This window comes from Sus scrofa, chromosome 4 (assembly GCF_054392235.1).
Source record: "Sus scrofa isolate SSC_HxYL_T2T_F1_AM1 chromosome 4, Sscrofa_HxYL_maternal_Yorkshire_Landrace_v2.0, whole genome shotgun sequence".
NCBI lineage: Eukaryota > Metazoa > Chordata > Mammalia > Artiodactyla > Suidae > Sus > Sus scrofa.
Window position 1 is genome coordinate 53,161,571 of NC_139386.1, and position 20,791 is coordinate 53,182,361.

Consider the following 20,791-nt stretch of genomic DNA (forward strand, 5'->3'; position numbering starts at 1 on the left):
AATATTGATTTGGCTCAATATGGTATTTCTTATGATACTGATAATAGGAATAACTTTGTCTCTTGTCATATATTTATTAAACTTTTAGAATGTTGAGCTTATCAGTGTGTCTCCTGATATCTTGTCAGCATCAGAAAATGTCTAATCTTAGAATTTTGTCTCTCCAAAAACTCTGCTGTGGTGCATTCTTCCCCCAGCTTACTCCCCACATTATCTTCAAATAAACCTTCTCCAAACCCAGCTATGAACATGCAGCTCCCTTAATCCAAATATCATTGCTTATCCACAGGGAGCCAGAAGCTCTGGTTGTTTCCATAAGGCCACCCTTTTCCCTGGTTTCTATCTTATTTTTGTCAGAAGAGTTAAGAGTCCCAGAACCCTGGCTTTGGGTGACACACCACCCCCTTTCCCACCCTCATCACAACAATCACAAGCAAAATGACTGTCTCAGCTTGCCACCATCTCTTTATGGCCTTTATCACCTAAAGTTTAGATAATTAGATCATATCTCATCCCATGACCATCGTGTCCATCTTGTTCTATGGACTGTGAGAACGCCTCATCTCTATCAGTCTAATTTCCCCTGCCCTATTTAATTTTCTACATACCATCAGGCAAACCATATATTTCACTTATTTATTGCTCATCTCTATCCTTTTCACTAGACTCTTAGCTCATAAGATCATCTCTCTTGTTGCTGTTGTTTTATACTGTTATCTCCAATATCTTAAACCAGGAAGTTACGAAGTTTTTCTGTAATGACCTAATAGAAAATGTTTTAGGCTTTGAAGACCATACCATTTCTATTATATTTTATTTTATCTTTTTCAACCTTCAAAAATGTAAAAAATCTTCTTAGATCATGGGCTGTACAAAAAAACAGGTCATTTGTCCTAGTTAGCTGACCTCTGTTTTAAAAAAAAATGACTGGGATGTAGTAAACACTAAATAAATAATTATGGAATGAATAAAGAATAAAACTCAAGTTCTAATATGCGTCTGTATTCACAGCTCTATATAAGTTGGTCTCAGCCTCTATCAGTCATCCTGGACAATTGTTACCAATGAATTCAAGCATTACTCTTTTTCAAGTTGTTTTTATTTGGCTCTCTTTCCCTTTGTTTTCTTTCTCCTTATTTCTCCTTTATGATTTTCTCTTCTTCTAATCTGTACTATACAATAATACTTGTACATACCTAGCTTTGTCTTTTTTTCCTTCTACTTAACTGAACTCTAAGTTAAGATGTTGGTATATGAACTTATTTAATCATGTATTTCCTAAAGGTACTTAGTGTTAGCCTGGCTTTCAACTTGCATAGAATTTGAAGATGTGGATTTAAATGTTACTATAAATGAATGTTTATGAAGTATAAATAATGTCTTAATAATATAAAATAAGCCTAACATGTTATATTCAAATGAACTTTTGTAAATACCTTAAGAAGAATGAGAAGCTGCTAGATACAAATAAAATGTCATATTTTTGCATAATTTATATAACTTTTGAGCTTTGGGCAAAATTTATATGTGTGTATTTACCATATGCTGTGGGAGTTGTCAGTCCATAATTGTAAAAACTTATATAGCTTGCTCTCTACAGATGTGATCAGTTTTATATTCTTAAAAAGTTTATTGCTTTTTGATATGTAAAAGTGTAGTATAGCAATCTATAACAAGGGTGACCTCTGCTACCAGATTTATCCTTGCACGCAAACCCACCAAAAACTGGACAACGTATATAAAACAGAGATTTTCATGACACTAGACATCGAGAAATAAAGGCAGTGCATCCCAGGAGTTAAAAACAAAGAGAAGCCCAGAAATTGCTCCAGTTTTCTGGTTTGAAAGAATTTCCAGGCTGTGGCCCAAGGTACAGGAATCCAGGTGGAACTCAGACAGTTCTCTCAGTCAGACAGAGCTGAGAGTCAAGGGGGATCAAGGTGGCTACAGTTCACAGGACAAAGTAATGCAAAGGAAGGAGCTGCACAGTGTAAGAACCCAGAGTTTAGCAGAGGAAAACTCGAACGTATGGGAGAGAAAATTGGTCAGCATGTGTGTGTAAGGAAATGACTGAAGTCTGAAGAAAAAAAATCACATAGTAAGTATAAAAGGAACAGTGCCTGACACTCACATCAGACTAACAGTAATTGTTCCCCACCAGGCTGTCCATAGGTACCAGCTAGAGTACTGAGAAGGGTTTTTCTTCAGTAGTGGGGAATAATTATCATAGAAAGAGCACAGTTTCAGTCACACATAACAAATCTTAAAACACTTGAAGTGATCAAATTATTTCTAAGTAGCAATGATAGAACAGAGCTCAAGAATAATTATAAGGATATAAAAATATTTATATGTTTATAAACTCTAATCTATACCTTGTACCATACATAAAAATGAACTCTCAGTATTCCAAACCTAAAGAGATAACTATAAAACAACTAGAAAAAAATAGGATAAAAATATATGTGACTTTGGCTTAAGCAAAATTTTTTTATATTTGTTGCCCAAACTACAATTCATAAAAGAAAAATTGATAAATTGGACACCATAAAAATTTTTAAAATTTACACTTAAAATACACTAAGAGAATAAAAAGATTACAAACCACATATATGATGAAGGATTTGTATCCAGAATAAGTAAAACTAAACTCTCAGGAAAAAGAAAACAAACAACTCAGTAATGAGCAAAGGATTTTGAATAGAAACTTCATTAAAGATGATATATGGATGCCAAAAGTGCACATGAAAAGATGCTAAACAGTGTTAGTCATTAGGCAAATGTAAAATAAAACCTCTGTGAGATGCATATTTGTTAGAAGGGCAAAATTTTGAAAAGACTGACCATGCCAAGTTGACAATTCCTTTAAAAGTTAAAAATAGAAATAACATTGCACTACAGTATTTTTCAAAGACAGATAAAAGCATTTCTGCAGGCAAAGACTACTACACAAGTATTCAAAGAAGACATATTTTTGATAACCAAAAACTAAAAACTATTCATATATTCTCAGAAGGCAAATGGATAAACAAAGCACACTATATACGTACAATGAAATACTACTTAGCAATAAAAAGGATGAACTGCTGATTTTGGTACATAGATGAAGCTCAAAATAATTACGCTGAGTGAAAAATTCAGAAAAAAAAAAAGTACATCAATACTGTTACATTCATGTAAAATTCTAGAAAGTGCAAACTCATCTATTATTACAGGAAGTATTGTTGCCTGAGGCCAGGAGAGATTGGGCAGTAGGGAATATAGACGGTCATGAGAAAATGTTTCAGGATGATGAACCTGATTCATTATCCTGATTATATAGATGCGTTGAGGACATATATATATTTGTCTTTTGTCCTTTTAGGCCCACACCCACAGCATATGGAGGTTCCCAGGCTAGGGGTCTAATTGGAGCTGTAGCCGCTGGCCTACACCAGAGACACAGTAATGTGGGATCCAAGCTGTGTCTGGGACCTACACCACAGCTCATGGCAATGGCAGATCCTCAACCCACCGAGCAAGGCCGGGGATCGAACCTGCAACCTCATGGTTCCCAGTCAAATTCGTTAACCACTCAGCCATGACGGGAGCTCCTATTCAGAGAATTTTAATATACATGTCAATATATTTTATATTGACCTAAGCGACCATATAAATCAAGGAGCCAAATATTTAATATTTGAAAATTTCCCCTGTATTTTACCTATACTTATTTATAATTAATCAAAATGTATGGTATGCTTTTATTATGGCTGTTTTAATTAATATTTTAAACTGCAGTATTTTCCCATCAGTAATGCTTGTGTATCTAAATGTTCCTCATATTCAAAAACTTCTGTCACATCTTTTTATTTATTATGTTTAAGTTTGCGTTCCCTGGGAAGCATAAAGGGAGCTAAACCTATGAAAGATAAAGAGGGAGAAGGCAGGACTGTCACAGAGGCTTTGGCAATCTCAATGAGGAACTCCAGAGCAAATATTGCCATTTAAAGTAGTCCCACATGGGGCAGAAATGGCCAGAATCTAGTACCTACTGTGCTCAGTCATTGCCTGGAATCTGCCCATGAAGAACATGGCCTGACCAAAGGCACTCAGCTGACTCCTTGGCCCACTACCAGATCCAAAGGCATTCGGCTAAATGGCCAGTTTTTTCTTCAAGGGAGATCTAAGCTACACACTTCAATGTCTTCCACATTTGTATAAGAATTCAAAATTCTCTAATTACTTGATAGTATTGTAGAACTGGGAAAAGTAAATGTTGGTAACAAAAAGTAACATGACCTCCAGAACTGGGCTTTTATTCATATTTTTTGAGTACAAACAGGAATCTAACATAAGGCACAAATGAACCTTTCCACAGAAAAGAAAATCATGGACCTGCAGAATAGACTTGTGGTTGCCAAGGGGGAGGGGAGGAGAATGGGGAGGCTGGGGAGCTTGGGGCTAATAGATACAAACTGTTGCCTTTGGAATGGATTAGCAATGAGATCCTGCTGTGTAGCACTGGAAACTCTTGTCTAGTCACTTATGATGGAGCATGATAACGTGAGAAAATAGAATGTATACATGTATGTGTAACTGGGTCACCATGCTGTACAATAGAAAAAAAATTGTATTGGGGAAATAACTATTAAAAAAATTTTTAAAAAAATTTTTAAAAAAATTTTTAAATAGAAATTAAAATTTAATCCAAATAATTGGCACTGACATTGATCAGCATTCGTAATCATTCATTATTGGCACTATTTATTTGAGTAGATACTATGCAAATTTGAACAGCGAAGTATTGTATTACATAAAAATAATAAGACCATTTGTTGGGTTCCTTGAGCCAAATACAGTGTGGCTATATTATACTTTTGATCTATCATTATTTCCAGAACTCTGAATGAGAAGAGTTAGTATTTTATTTATAAATTAGGAAAGGAAGCCTCAGATTTAGTGATTTGCCCAAAATCTCACATCTAATAATTGGTAGAGCAATCACCCCTTAGTTCTATTCTGATTCTAAAGTTAATACATTTTTATTATAGAATGTAATAATGAAAATATTAAATATGTCAATTAAAAAAAATCCCTATAGTGTTCTCAAATAATATATCAGTGTTGAACAGTAATCGGCCAAATTAATGTAATTATTGGGTAATCCGAGTACAGGCTTATTTGATATGAAGAAAAGCCAGCCAATATGGAATTTATGTCCTAATCTTTTCTGTAAAATGCCACATAGTTAATACTTTTGGCTTTGCAGACCATTTGGTCTCTATCATAATTACTAAATTCTGTCATTGTAGAGTAAAAGCAGATTAGACAGTATTGGAATGAATTGGTATGTCTGTGTTCAGATAATATTTTTTTTCTGCAAAAACAGGCAGCAGCTGGTGTCTCTGGTTTACTGACCACTATTGTAATAGAAGATACAAAATATAAATGTATAAGTAGGGTTTTGTGTACTCTGAAGAGACAGAAATACAATTGATTTTTTAAAAATTATTGTTATAAAGAGTATCTAATTACTGAGGATACAATGAACAAGGCATATGCATAATACAGTGGATTAATTAATAAACACTTCCAATAATAAATGTGGAGTGATTAGTTGATAAAGGGGGAAGGAAGCAGGAAATCATCAGCGATTCTAAAAGTCAGACAGAATGTAAACATGTTATGTTTTGAAAGTCAATTTGAAATAGTAAGTTAAGCACTGAATTAAAAGACCTGAACTGTAGTACAAATCTATTAGCAATTGATTGTGTGATTTTAAGCACATCACTTTTTCGTCCTGTAAAATAAATGTGTTAGGCTGGATTTTCAAGAATTTTTCTGATCCAGTACATGTGAACAAGATAATGTACTCCTATTAGTAGCCGTGGCTCAATTCAAGGGTTTTAGGAAAGTCGTCACTAGTTGTCTTAGCCTCCAAGCTAGGCACTGTGCTCTTGATAAAAAGTCTTAAAAGTAATTAGACACTCTACTTTTTTTTTGTAGGAATAAATGTGTAATTTAAAAATTCCTTATGCTATCATTGGCTTAGTGTTTATTTCCTGAGCAGGTCCCTCAGTTCCACAAAATCAAGAGTCTAGTGTGTTTCCTTCATTGTTGTATCTACAGTTCCAAGTTCAATGACTGTCTGTCTATAATAAGCTTTTAACAAACAGACACTGAATGGATGGATGGATGGATAGATGATGGATGGACTGATGGATCGCTGGATGACTCTCACTGAAAAATTTTGGGATAAAAAAATAAATAAAATTATTGGAATCTATAAAGTCACCCCAAACTCCAAATATTCTTTGAGGTTATTCATTTTACTTATAAAGCTTCTCTGTCTTTAACTCAGACTTGTTGATATTTTCCTCTGTATTCTGCCAAGTACAATGTCAGAAACGACCAATTTTTTCCACTTGCTCCAAAAATCAACCTCGTATGAAATCCAGTCCTTCTTTCTGCCAAAGAGGCAATCTTTTATTAGAGAACCAGACTCTCTGATGGTAAAGTAGTTAAAAATTCACTTCACCTATTAAAAAAAAAAGTAGAATGTGAATTTCACATACTTACTCAAAATCTAAAAAATAGGAACAGTCATTTCAGTTTTGTCATGTGAAAAACCTTACCTAATTAAGATACAAAAGAGATTGTATAACTGTATTTCCTTAATAAGATTTAAATGTTTAACTCACAATGTTTGTTGTGTTATTTTCTTGAATCCTATGTCACAAATACCCATCAGGCAAAGTAGTTCTTTTTTTTTTTTTTTAATTGTTTTGTATGTAACTGCTGGCGTGTCATCATGCAAACTTATAGCAATTTTTTACTGCTTTGCTTTTTTTTTAATGGAATATAAATGCATTAAAATAAAACACCTTAGTGTTTCTTCCTAATAGGGAAAAAAAAAGCTAATTGAGATCTTCTATGCAAAGGCCTTGAGCATTAAAAGTGATGGGTAGATGCACTCTCCCTTTATTAATGGAAAACATTTGACCAGTAGTATTGAAAAGTATTTCCAAAACACATTAGAAGCCCTGCCCACTACAAAAAAAAAAAATAAAAGGAAAAGAAGAAAGAAAAAAAAAAAAAGAAATATACTTTTATATAATACAAAAATTTCCTAGAAGAACTGCAAGACTTTTTTTTTCTCAAACATTGTCTTCTCCTAAGACATACTGGACAGCTTATAAACTGAATTTCTGTGAACATTTTCTCATGTTGCATGCACCAAGACATCCAGGTTTTCCATGAGCCTAGCAAAATCGAGAAGGAATGGAAAGAGTGTGAAGACATTTTTATAGAAAGCATGGAGTTTAGGAACTGCAAATGGAAGTATTCAAGAGCATACTAGTGTGCTTCTGCTTGAAAGAAAAGAGAATTGACTGAGTTGAGCTGGTGAAAGTTTACTCTACATAGCTAGTGTGGAAAGTACTGTAACTATATACCCTCTCCTAATTAAAGCTGAGATGGAAGGCATGGATATAGTAAGTTGTTGAGATATAGGCTATTGTAAACTTTTCTATTTTAAATGTCACAGAGATAGACTAAAATATAGAGCGAACTAGCAAACAGCTCTCTGGATTTTCCATCTCACTAACTCTGGTAAGGAAGTAACCTGGGCCTTTGGGATGTGGTATTTTCTTTATAAAAGTATTAAGATTAAACAATAGCTCAGGATTTCCTAACATACAGTTAAATATAAATACTTAAATGGTCCTCCAACACAGCCCTGGGGCCTTTAAATTTTCTCAGACTTGCTGATAGCTATAAAACACATTTCTCTTCCTCTGTCGCTAAGACTCAAGACTAAAGCCCACAATTATTTATGTAGCCTTTATTGTCTAAGTAGATTTTGAATTGTGTATTCAGTTATTTATGTATTATTAAACATGTTTTTTTGACTCTATCACAATTTGTTAAGTACCTGCTACTTCCCAGGCCTTATGTACAAGGTCCTGCAAGAAAACAGAATCAGATATGTTTGTCCTCAAGCTGTTCACAGCCTAGAATGTGTGGCAGGCTTTTGATTCATTAAAGTGCAGAGTTCTAAGTAAGAGTGCTCTGGAAAATTAGGAGCCTACCTTACTCATATAGATGGGTTTGGATTTTATCCCAAATGTATGGGAAACCACTAAGGAATGTAAATAAAAGGGATAAAATCAGGCAGACATTTCAAGGAGATCCCTTTAATGACCTTGTGGAAGATAAGATACAAGAGAGGTAGACTGGAAGCAGGGAAATAAGAAAGGAGGCATTAAATTACACCAACTATAAAATACAAGTGTTGCTCTTAAAGCATATCACTGGAAGATAGCATGGGACAGTGGCTAAAAGCCAGGACTTTGGCTAATGGACTTGGGCTTTCACACCTAATATCTGTGTGATGTTTGGAAGGTCAAAAATTATATTGAATAGTCTCATTCATTAAAAAGAAAAATAAACCCAACCAGATTAACTGAGTTTACGAGTGGGTGTGACAAGAACTCAAATGACTCAGAAACTGGCAAACCTGCCATCTCTCTAATAGGCTTCATTGTTTCTTTCCTATTTCTTTGCTCTTCACATCTACTCATTATTTTTTAACTTGTAATATACTACTCTGCTTACTCAATTTCTTTTTCAGTGGTATGTCTTCTTGCCCATGGACATCATGACTTCATAGACATCCTACTATATAGTGAATTGTCAATTCCCCCTGCTGAGTAAGAAAGTTTCTCAATATTCCCTATGTCACACTGATAAGAAAGAGGCATGAAATGACTCTGCTTATCTTTTCTCAGCTACATAAGCTGAATCTCCATAATTCTGTAGAATTTTGACTGGGGTTTAGATTGGTAATGTAGAGGGAGACAAGGAGAACAATGGGACTTATGTTAGAGCTTGCAGATAGTTGATTTAATATTTTGTTGCTGTTGGCTGTGCCTACAGCATGCAAAAGTTCCCAGACTAGGGATTGAACCCATGTGGCAGGAGTAAACAGAGCCACAGCAGTGACAACATGTGATCTTTAACCCATTGAGCCACCAGGGAAATCTATAAGCAACCTTATAAGGGACAGTGAAAGCATACCTAGTACCAGTGGCAAGAATAATGGGTGTGGGTTCAAGGAAGAGTTATGAAATTACCTAGCTTAATGTAATGTTACATTAGATATGAAAAACTGTGGATAGGGAGGTTTCAAATATGAGTCATTGAGTAATTAGTGTGCCATCTATCCAAATAGGGAAGACAAGAAGGAGGGTGCTTTGATGAGTTCAAATTTGAACTTTCAGGTCAACTTTGTAGAAAATCCCAGTAGGTAACTTTAGGCTTTCAATATATATTGGACTAGAGATAGCCATTTCTGACCACTCTCATTTTTTGCTTTTTGAGTTTTCTTTTACTTTAGACTCCTTCCTTATCAGCTCCGCCTCCTTCTCATTTGTCTACTCTTCCATCTTCTTTTATGTGATCTCTTTGGGGGTCACATGGCCAGTAGTAGTTCCTCATCACCCCCTCTATATGTATCCCTAGATTATCTCATGAAATACTAGATTAGTAAGTGTTTTATTGATGCTCGTGACTTTAAAACTATTATCTTCAAAAATGGATCCAGTTTTCTACGTGCCTTCTTCATTTAGATAGCTAAATGAGCTCTCAAACTTTTGATTTAAATCCCCAATAGCCCACCCACCCCAGTCATCTTGGTCTATTTATGTAACACTCTTGTTTTCTCATTTATAATGGTCAGAACTTTAAGATTTTTCTTAACACCGTCTTTTCTTCATTCCCCTACAGCTAACCCATCATCAGTGCCTATCAGCTCCATCTCTAAAATATTTCACGATTACTTTCCAACTCTATTGCTTCCATCTTGTTCCAGACTACTAATAAAGAACTTTTTTTTGTCCTTTTATGGCCACACCCATGGCATATGGAAGTTCGCAGGCTAGGTGTAGAATCAGAACAGTAGCTGCCAGCCACAGTCACAGCCACAGCAATTCAGGATCTGTGCCATATCTGAGACCTACATCTCAGCTCACAGCAACAGTGGAACCTTAAACCCACCTAGCAAGGCTAGGGATCAAACCCGCATCCTCATGGATACTAGTTGGGTTCGTTACCACTGAGCCAGGATGGGGCTCCCCTAATGAAAGAAATTTTTAATCAAATTATTTAGTGGCTCCTATTCCATTTAGAGTAAAATTATAGTAATGACAAAGGCCCCATAAAGGGAGGTCCTCTCCTTTGTCCTTACTATGTACTCCTACAACTTTGTGATTAGTTATCTAACAAGATTCTTTCCATTATGGCACTTATTCTTGGTGTTTCCTCCCTCTCAAACTATCTTCACCAGGTTGGCTTTTTTGAATTATGTAAGTCACAATTCATATGTCACCTGAATAAAGGGATATTTTCTATCTCCAAATACAAAGAAGCCCTAAACCCATCCATCACTGTTATATTAATGTATTTCTTTATATTTTATAGCACTTTTCTCTCTGAAATTATCTTCATTCATCTGCTTATTTAAGGCCAATTTTCCCCCCACCTATTCGCTGCCATCTAAGCTCATGATTAGAGATGTTGCCCTTGTTGTGCACCCCCATATCTCTAGTGCCTAAAGCAGTGACTAGTATGTATCGTAAATTAGTTCTCAATGGATGATTTAACTAATTAACTAAACTGGAAGTATCTTCTCATTCTCATCCTTCCCTCTATGATCATTTTCCACGAAAGGCCAAACAGCATCTTTATTTATTTATTTATTTATTTATTTATTGCCTTTTAGGGCTGCACCTGTGGCATATGGAAGTTTCCATACTAGGGGTCCAGTTGGAGGTACAGCTGCTAGCCTACACCACAGCCACAGCAATGTGGGATCCAAGCTACATCTGTGACCTACACCATAGTTCACGGTTAACTCATTGAGCTAGGCCAGAGATCAAACCTGCATCCTCATGGATACTGGTCAGGTTCATTAATCACTGAGCAAAGAAGGGAACTCCCCCAAACATCATCTTTTAAAAACATGAAACATATCATATCCCTCCAAATAATTTAATCTCTCTTTTTAAATTTTTATTTTTTGCTTTTTAGAGCTGCACCTGGGCATATGGAAGTTCGTAGGCTAGGGGTCCAATCAGAGCTGCAGCTGCCAGCCTATGTATGCCACAACCATAGCAACACCAGATTCCAGCCACAACCTACACTGCAGCTCATGGCAACACTGGATCCTTAACCCACTGAGCTAGGCCAGGGATGGAACTCACTTCCTCATGGATCCTAGTCAGGTTCATTACCACTGAGTCACAATGAGAACTCCTAATTTAATCTCTTTGGTTGCTTTCCAGTGTACTCATTTTAAAATCCAAGCTCATCATGTAAGTTTTCAGGGCTACTCTCTTCTTGTTTATTACACTCCATGGATCTTTCAATTTTTTGGTGATATAAAATTCTTCTTTTCTTGAAACACTCTTTCCAATATTCTTTGCATAGCCATCATTATCTTGTCTTTCTTTAAATTTCAGCTTAATTTGATTTCTTCAGAGAGGATTTCCTGACCTCCTAACTCGAAAAAGTCCCCTACGTTTCTTTTTCTCAACCCCTGATATGTCTCTTTCACAGAATTCATTAGTTTTCCAATGACTACAATTACGTTTTTGTATTCTTGATTTTCATCACTGAATTTACTTAAATGTAGAATGATCAGGGTAGTGATCAGATCTGTCTTGTTCTCCTTAGTACTTAACATGATATTTTGGACACTGAAGGTACTCAATAAATGTTTCAATTTAAAAAGATAGCAAATGGTAGTAGAGCTCTTGGAGTAAATAAGATTAACCTGGTTACAGACTAGAAACTCCTAACTAAATCTAGCCTAAAGATGGGTTTTTTGGTTTGTTTGTGTTGTGTTGTTTTAGGCCAGTATATGGTATCAATTTTTTTAATTCCTTTGGTGTATAATGAATGCTACAGTTTATCATATTTTTTCATCTGGGAGTAATACTGAAATATGGTAACAATGTGGAAGGCCTTACATCTATCAGAAAGGACATAGTATTAGTTTGCTAGATATTAATAGACACTGTTTTACTTTGCCAGATAGTAACTTTAAGAGGAGTTAGTTATTCAAGAAGTTACTTGATTATAGAAGGATTCAGAGGGATGAGGGGAAGAGGACTGGGGTGGGGGGTGGGGGGAGGCATGATGTGGACAGGCCTTTAAAGAATAGATATTTATTGACTTTTGTGGATGTTTCTCAATATTTCAATATCCCTACCATTCTAATCCTGTCATCTATAGCCCAGTTCTTATTAGTATTTGAGTTTGTGACACCATTTTGCCCCTCCTCAATTTAAAATAAGAGAAGAGGGTAGAGAACAGAGCCCTGGGAAATGAAAACATTCAAGGACTGGGTGAAATAAATGAATCCAGAGAGGAATAGCTAGAGAAGAAAGAAAAATAACAACAACGACAACAAAAAATGGTTTTCTAGACGTTCAGGGGGAAAAAAAATGCTTTAAGTGGGCAACTGTGTCAACAGATAAGGTTGAAAATTGTAGGCACTGGTGACTCCAAGATGAAAGGTTTCAATACACAATAGGTATTAAATCAACTGTCAGTGGAGTGAGGAATAGTTGCAGACTCCTTGAGAGACATACCAAAAAGTGGAGTGGTATTCACGGTCTGCCAGGGGTGTAGGGAATGAGGAAGTGTGCTGTCTGTAGATAATTTCAAAACAGAAATAAACCTAACTAAACTTCATCTTTAAAAAAAATTAGTATTGCCACACTCTAGCAATTGTGAACCAGGTTAGTGTTAAAATTTTGCCCCCTTCAGTTACCACTCTGAGAGGGTAGTGTAACAACTAGAAAGAGAGAATCAGGTCAAAGGAGGACCACTTTATAAGACAAGAGGGATGTGTGAATGCTTATATAATAAAAGGAAAGGATCAGCCTAAAGAACATGTTTTAACAGAGTAGGAATTGTAATCAGTACAGCAATCTGAGGATACATAGAATGCACAAAACACAGGCATGATTTAGCCTTGAATGAAAATAAGGCCTCTAATTCATAGAGAAAGAATCCTTAACCTTTGATTCAGAACTGTTTCAATATGGGAAGTTGTAGGTCTTTTTTATTTATGAAATTAATTCACAAATTCTGATTACATTATTTAAATAGCTTTCCGTTATATCCACTTTTGAAAATAACATTGATGTTTCAAAAATAACTTCAGTATTCCAGATGTAACTGCTGCTAAGTTATTTCATGGATGTCATGTAAAAATTTTTCAATGCAATGTGTTAGCAGATACATTGTGATTTCTGACGTTAAATTAGTGTGTTCTGCATTTGCACTTATTTCATACAGGGAACAAATATTGGGTGTTCAAGGACACGACCCTGCAACCTGGTTACCCTCATGACTTGATGACTCTTGGAAGCGGAATTCCCCCCCATGGTATTGATTCAGCCATTTGGTGGGAGGACGTTGGGAAAACCTATTTCTTCAAGGGGGACAGGTCAGTACACACCTCACATGAAGAGATCTGTTAACTAATGTTTAGAGAAGTCAGTATTTCTAGTATATCATAGGCCTGTACATTTGCTGAGAGTCTGTGGGCATATAAACACAATAATGAATAGAATTAAAAATATTTTCAAACATATTTTGAAATAATATTCTGGATAAATCTTACTCTAATATACCAAATAATATGACTTTCTTATAGTCTTTTTCTTTTCCATAATCTTACCATGCTTATAAAGCTGTATAGATAGTGTGTATTTATCCTTACAATGCATTTTCTTTTGATTTTACTTGCTTTACTTAAAAAGTGCTTTCTAACACAGGCTTTTTTTTTTTTTTTTGCTTTTATATTTAAACTTTTAGGATTTACACATGATTAATTTTGAAATATCTTCAGTTTAGCCATGAGTTCTATTTCTTAGAACACTATTTATTTAGGTAGGTGAGATGAACTAACCTATCAATGAGCTAAATATCTTTAGCTCAGTGTATAATATCCCTTGCTATTTTGTGTCATTTCTTTTCCTTTTGTGACATTACTAACAAGGTTTTAAAACTTAAAGGGAACTGTTAGTTTTATGATGTACAATAACCCCTAGGCATAAATAGTTCCCCCACCCACTTTTAAACAGACATACATAACATAAAAAATATCAGTTGAAGGCTATATTTTCATTAATTTAAATTAATATTAAATTTAAAAGTAATAGAGATGAAAAATCAATTTTTAATTTTGCTATTACTAGTTAGGTCAAAATGTGACACTCATAAGTAACTTCCATTGGTATGTAAAGGAACTTAAGTACTCTATTTTACAAGTAAATTTAAAGCACACACACACACACAAACACATATAAAAACAAAAGGCTTTGATGATCAACAAGCTAGCTTTGAGTTTGCCTTATAATCTTATCATAATATAACGATATAAAATGTCTCTAAGTTCATGAAAAAAGTAAGGATATTAACCTTGTTATTTTGCACTTTGCTGTTTTTGATAGTTTGTGATTTAAAACATCGAGCTTTATATGTGAACAAAAAGATCCTATAATTAGCCTCCATGGATAAAAATGTATACATTTGCATTTATTTTGTTACAATTTTTTTATACATTAGATTTCTATAAACCTCTATAGCAAAATGTTCATAGATTTTAATTTACTAGCATGAAACTAAGGTTTTGCTAAATGTACCTTACTAGCTTAAAAAACAGCAGATTCATTAAACTCTATCAAAGTAGAAGATACTACTTATCACAAAAAGTATATGACTCTCAGCAAAGTATGAAAGAAGAATGAAGAAATTGATTGTAACAGCACAGTGACCACTAATGAAAATAAATCTATAGACTTATATTCTTTAAAATAATTATATTTAAGTTTGCTAGATTTTAATTCCTCAGCTGGTTTTAATTGCTTGAATATACTTTTTCAGAGCGAGGTTAAATGCAGAATTGTATACTTTTTTTTTTGCTTGTTGTTTTTTGTTTTTGTTTTTGTTTTTCCTAGAAAAGGTTGAGAAGACACCCTGGAGAAGTTAACTTCTACCAGTACAGAACATGAAAGCTTAGCTTTCATATGACAGTTTTAATGAGAGTTTCATAGATGATAATAAAAACTGCCATTTTATTATCAGTTAGTCATAACTTTAAAAATGCCTCTATTCTAAAAACTTAGCACTTCTTTTTTTTTATTACGCAAATGAATTTATCACATCTGTAGTTGTATAATGATCATAACAATCCAATTGCACAGGATTTCCATCCCACAGTCCAAGCACATCTCCCCACCCCCCAAACTGTCTCCTCTGGAGACCATAAATTTTTCAATGTCTGTGAGTTAGCATCTGTTCTGCAAAGAAGTTCAGTCTGTCCTTTGTTCAGATTCCACATGTCAGTGAAAGCATTTGATGTTGGTGTCTCATTGTATGGCTGACTTCACTTAGCATGGTAGTTTCTAGGTCCATCCATGTTCCTAAAAATGCCAGTATTTCGTTCTTTTTAATGGCTGAGTAATATTCCATTGTGTATATTTAACACTTCATCTTGATCCACTCCTCTGTCGATGGACATTTAGGTTGTTTCCAGGTCTTGGCTATTGTAAAGAGTGCTGCAATGAACATTGGAGTACATGTGTCTCTGCAAGTCGTGGTTTTCTCTGGATAGATGCCCAGGAGTGGGATTGCTGGATCAAATGGTAGTTCTCTTTTTAGTATTCTGAGGAATCTCCATAGTGTTTTCCACAGTGGTTGCACCAATTTACAATCTCACCAACAGTGTACTAGGGTTCCTTTTTCTCCACACCCTCTCCAGCACTTATTGTTCATAGACTTTTGGATGATGGCCATTCTGGCTGGTGTAAGGTGGTACCTCAGAGTGGTTTTGATTTGCATCTCTCTAATAATGAGTGATGTTGAACATCTTTTCATGTGTTTTTTGGCCCTCTGTATGTCTTCTTTGGAGAACTGTCTGTTTGGATCTTCTGCCTTTTTCTTTCTTTTTTTTTTTTTTTTTCTTTTGCTATTTCTTGGGCCACTCCCGCGGCATATGGAGCTATTTCTTGGGCCACTCCCATGGCATATGGAGCTATTTCTTGGGCCACTCCCGCGGCATATGGAGCTATTTCTTGGGCCACTCCTGCGGCATATGGAGCTATTTCTTGGGCCACTCCCGCGGCATTTGGAGGTTCTCAGGCTAGGGGTCAAATCGGAGCTGTAGCCACCAGCCTAAGCCACAGCCACAGCAACGTGGGATCCGAGCCGTGTCTGCAACATACACCATAGCTCACGGCAACGCCGGATCGTCAACCCACTGAGCAAGGGCAGGGACTGAACCTACAACCCCATGGTTCCTAGTCGGATTCGCTAATCACTGCGCCACAAAGGGAACTCCTCTGCCCATTTTTTGATAGGCTTTTTTTTTTTTTTTAGTATGGAGCTGCAGAAGTTGTTTATAAATTTTGGAGATTAATCCCTTGTCAGTCGATTCACTTGCAAAGATTTTCTCCCATTCTGTGGGTTGTCTTTTTGTGTTGTTTAGGGTTTCCTTTGGTGTGCAGAAACTTTTAAGTTTGATTAGGTCCCATTTGTTTATTTTTGTTTTTGTTGACAATACTCTGAGAGGTGGACCTGAGATGTTGCTGTCGTTTATGTGAAAAAACTTAGCACTTCTTAAAAAATTAATTTTAGAAATTAAATGGGGAGTTCCCCTTGTGGCGCAGTAATTAACGAATCCAACTAGGAACCATGAGGTTGCGGGTTCAATCCCTGGCCTTGCTCAGTGGGTTAAGGATCCGGCGCTGTGGTGTAGGTCGCAGATGCGGCTCGGATCCCGCATTGCTGTGGCTCTGGTGTAGGCTGGTGGCTACAGCTCCAATTGGACCCCTAGCCTGAGAACCTCCATATGTCACAGGAGCTGCCCAAGAAATGGCATAAAAACAAACAAAGAAAAAAACAACAAAAAAAAAGAAATTAAATGGGAGCTACCTCAAATGAGTGAAATCAATGATATTAAATTTTTAATACAATAAATATTATAGTAAATGAGGAAAGGATTTTTAATTCTTTTATTTTCTACTTGAGAATATGCATGAAATTTATAACCATATGTATAGAAATAATTTCATTTTGTTATGTTTAAATAAGTGCTTTTATCAGTTTTAAAGATATTTAAAGCAGGATCCTAATTAATTTTCATGGGTGTGATCTTATATAGAAGTTCATGAGTCATAGATGTTTAATAGACTACTTCATATTTGGATAATTATATAATTCCAAAGTCAGAACAGTTATCAATACATTCATTCTGGATTAAAAGTAGATGGTAAAGGCATTAAACTAAATCAAACATATAAACAATTTTTTACTTTTATATAGTTCAATGAGTTTTGCAGTAGTTCGTAATTTAAACATTTTATATATTTTCTTGTATATTTTAAGAGAAAACATATTGAAAATTTATTTTTCCTTTATGTATTTCTTCCTCTTCTTCCACTGACATTTTTCTGTTTAAAAATGTATTAACAGATTTCTACTTCTCTAAGACTAAGATCAGGAAAGGATTTTTAAGAAAATCTAGTCCATGTGAAAAAAACTCGATTGCTTTAAGGGGCCAGGAGAATAATATATGTAGTGCTATGTACATCAGTATACATATGGCAGTGGGGCTGATGGGTACTGTGATGAGCTGGAAAGTGCAGATACTCTGGAAAAGCATTCAAAATCAGAATCATTTATGTAATTTACTAGATGAATCAAGCACATCTTTAGATTTGGTTCAGGTCCTGCCATATGTCAGCCTCTCATCTTATTTACTTGGTACCAAAGTCTAGACAGCCTCAGAAATATTCCACAGATAATTCATCTTTCTGTACCTGACTGCCTGTGGTGACCATATAAATGTAAGACAGCCCATTCCATTCTCAATAACTATACTTCTGGCTTCCTTAAGATTTCCGTACTAGTCATAGTGTATCCCTCACTCATTTATTTAAAACATAGTTTGAGCACATACTATGTGATATGTACTAGCTAATAATGATGTAATAGTAAAAAAGACCACATGGTTTCTGCTCCCATGGTCCTTAGATTCTATTCGAGGAAATAATAGTAAACAGTAAAGAAATAAATGACCCTGATCTTTTAACATTGAGAAACACTACAAAGAAATTAAATAGCTGATGATGTGATAGAGGCTCATGGGTTGTAAAGAGTGGTTGGGAAATTAGTATGGCAGTCAAGAAGGGCCTAAGTTGTGAAGGGGGCACTTATGCAGGGACTTGAGTAGCGATAAATTTCAGCCCCATGAAGCTGTTCAGAACAGTATGTTTTAGGCACATGAAACAGAATTATAAAAACAATAAGGTTCACATGTTCAAAACAGAAAATAAAACATTGTAGATGCAGCCTAGTGAGTAAGTGGTTGAGGAGGTCACACAGGTAAGCAGGGACCAGATTATGGGTCCCTGTAGACCATGACAAGGACTGGATTTTATTCTAAGTACAATGGAAAGGCATTGGAGCATTTACAACAGGTAAGTGTATGTTCTGCTGTGTATTCACAAACATCATTATGGCTTCTGTGTGAAGAATAGGCGTCTAAGTGGAAGCAAGGAGATGAACTGGCAGGCTGTTGAAGTAGTACAGGGGACAGGACGGTATGGTAGCAGTGGAGATGGAGCAAAATGTATGGTACAGTATATATTTTGAATGTAATAATTAGCTTTTCTTATGGCTTAGATTTTAGGGGTGGAAAAAAGCAAATCAAAGACAAGAGATTTATTATCCAAATAATTGAGTAGATGATGCAATTTCTGAAGATGGAGAAGATACTGGGGACAGGGATTAACAGTATAAGATGTCCATTTTCAGATTGAGATACCTTCTTACACACCAACTGGAGGAATTGAGTTGATTGTTGGATAATTGAGTTTAAAGGAAAGGTTGATTGGAAGCACAGATCTGAGAGTAATTAACATATAAATTGTATGGAAAGCAGGGACACACATGTAATCTCCTAAGTATTAGAGATAGCTAAAGAAATGTAGATGAAATGGTGTTTCTTTAAACAGATCTGTAAGTTTAGATTAAAATGTCCAGTTTCACTGTTTAACATACACCATGGAACTCAGTCCCTCAGACTCCTACTTGCCCTTTTCTTAGTATACTATTAACATACTATGTAATACTTGGATACATGTTGATCTTCATAGAATTTAACTCTAAAATGCTATTTCTAAATAACCACTTAGCATATTCTTACAAATATATGCAAAACTCCATTGTCATACTTCATTCTAGACTGAACCACTGAAGATTTTAAGACATTTTCAAAGAAAGAAGACAAAATTTAGATCCATTTTGGTTTATTTTACTATTGTCATCAATAGTCAAACAGAAAAATTCATTGATATCCTCTACCTTAAGTTGTATGTTTATGAAGGAATTCTCTTTTGTCTTTTTGAAATTATCAGAGTACAAATTGATATTTTTAATTCTGGTTTTTTTTTGTTTGTTTGTTTGTTTGTTTGTTTTTTTCTTTTTAGGGCCACACCCATGGCATAGGGATGGCATATGGAGGTTCCCAGCCTAGGAGTCTAATCAGAGCTGTAGTCTCTGGCCTATGCCACAGCTACAGCAACGCCAGATCTGAGCTGCACCTTCAACCTACACCACAGTTCACAGCAATGCCGGATCCTTAACCCACTGAGAGAGGCCAGCAATCAAGCCCACAACCTCATCGGTTTCTAATCAGATTCGTTTCCATTGCAACATGATGGGAACTCCAATTCTGTTTCATTTTTAAGAATGCTTCTGAAGAATGAGATTTTGTATGATTATTTGGGTATGAAAAAAAGTTGGCCCTATATCTCTTTATTTAAATTAACAGAGACAAGTAGTCTTGATTCTAGAGTAGAAAAAGGAAACAGAGTGGATGAAGAAATGCCTGAATCATATGAAATCAACCTTGGAGTGACTTTTTATTCAGTTTGAGTTCCATATCTAGCAAATTAAAGTATATCATTTCAGAATTTTCAGTATCATTTATTTGTTCACACAGAGAGAATTTAAGAAATTATTGTTTACTATTACATGGATGATGGTAGTCTCTCATGGATATGACATTTGATAAAGTATGAAAATATTTTGGATAAATCCCATTTATATTCATTATATTATTTTGTATTTTTTAAACTCAATATTAGTTATGTTTATATAACAAAATTTATTGTACAGCCATCATCACAACCCAATTTCACAACATTTCCCTCCCCAAAACCCAGCCCATTCCTACCCACCAAACCTGTCTCCTTTGGTAACATAAGTTTTGCAATGTCTGTGAGTCAGTTTCTGTTCTGCAAAGAAATTCATTGTATCCTTTTTTTGATTCCACATATAAGTGATAGCATATGATTTTGTGTCTCACTGATTAATTTCACTTAGCATCATAATTTCTAGGTCCATCTGTGTTGCTGCAAATGCCATTATTTTATTCCTTTTTTATGCCTGAGTAATATTCCACTGTGTATATGTACCACATCTTCTTTATCCACTCCTCTGTCAATGGACATTTAGGTTGCTTCCATGTCTTGGAGATTGTATATAGTGCTGCAGTGAACACTGGAGTAACATGTACCTTTTGAAATCGTGGTTTTCTCTGGATAGATGCCCACGAGTGGGATTGCTGGATCGAATGGTAATTCTTTTTTTGTTTTTTTGAGGAATCTCCATACTGTTTTCCACAGTGGTTGCACCAGTTGTCATTCCCACCATTAGTGCAAGATGGTTC

The 20,791-nt window shown here is 35.3% G+C and overlaps 1 protein-coding gene across 2 annotated transcripts in view; it reads left to right on the forward strand.

Moving 5' to 3' along the window:
• MMP16 (matrix metallopeptidase 16) overlaps nt 1–20,791 on the forward strand; it is a 310,756-nt gene that overhangs the window by 267,024 nt on the left and 22,941 nt on the right. Inside the window, exon 8 of one of the 2 annotated variants that reach the window (XM_001926617.7) lies at nt 13,348–13,498. The exons of the other annotated variant lie outside the window; for it this stretch is intronic. Within the exon in view, the coding sequence (XP_001926652.1) occupies nt 13,348–13,498 (151 nt within the window). The remainder of the gene's footprint in view (nt 1–13,347; nt 13,499–20,791) is intronic. 2 annotated transcript variants of the gene reach the window in all.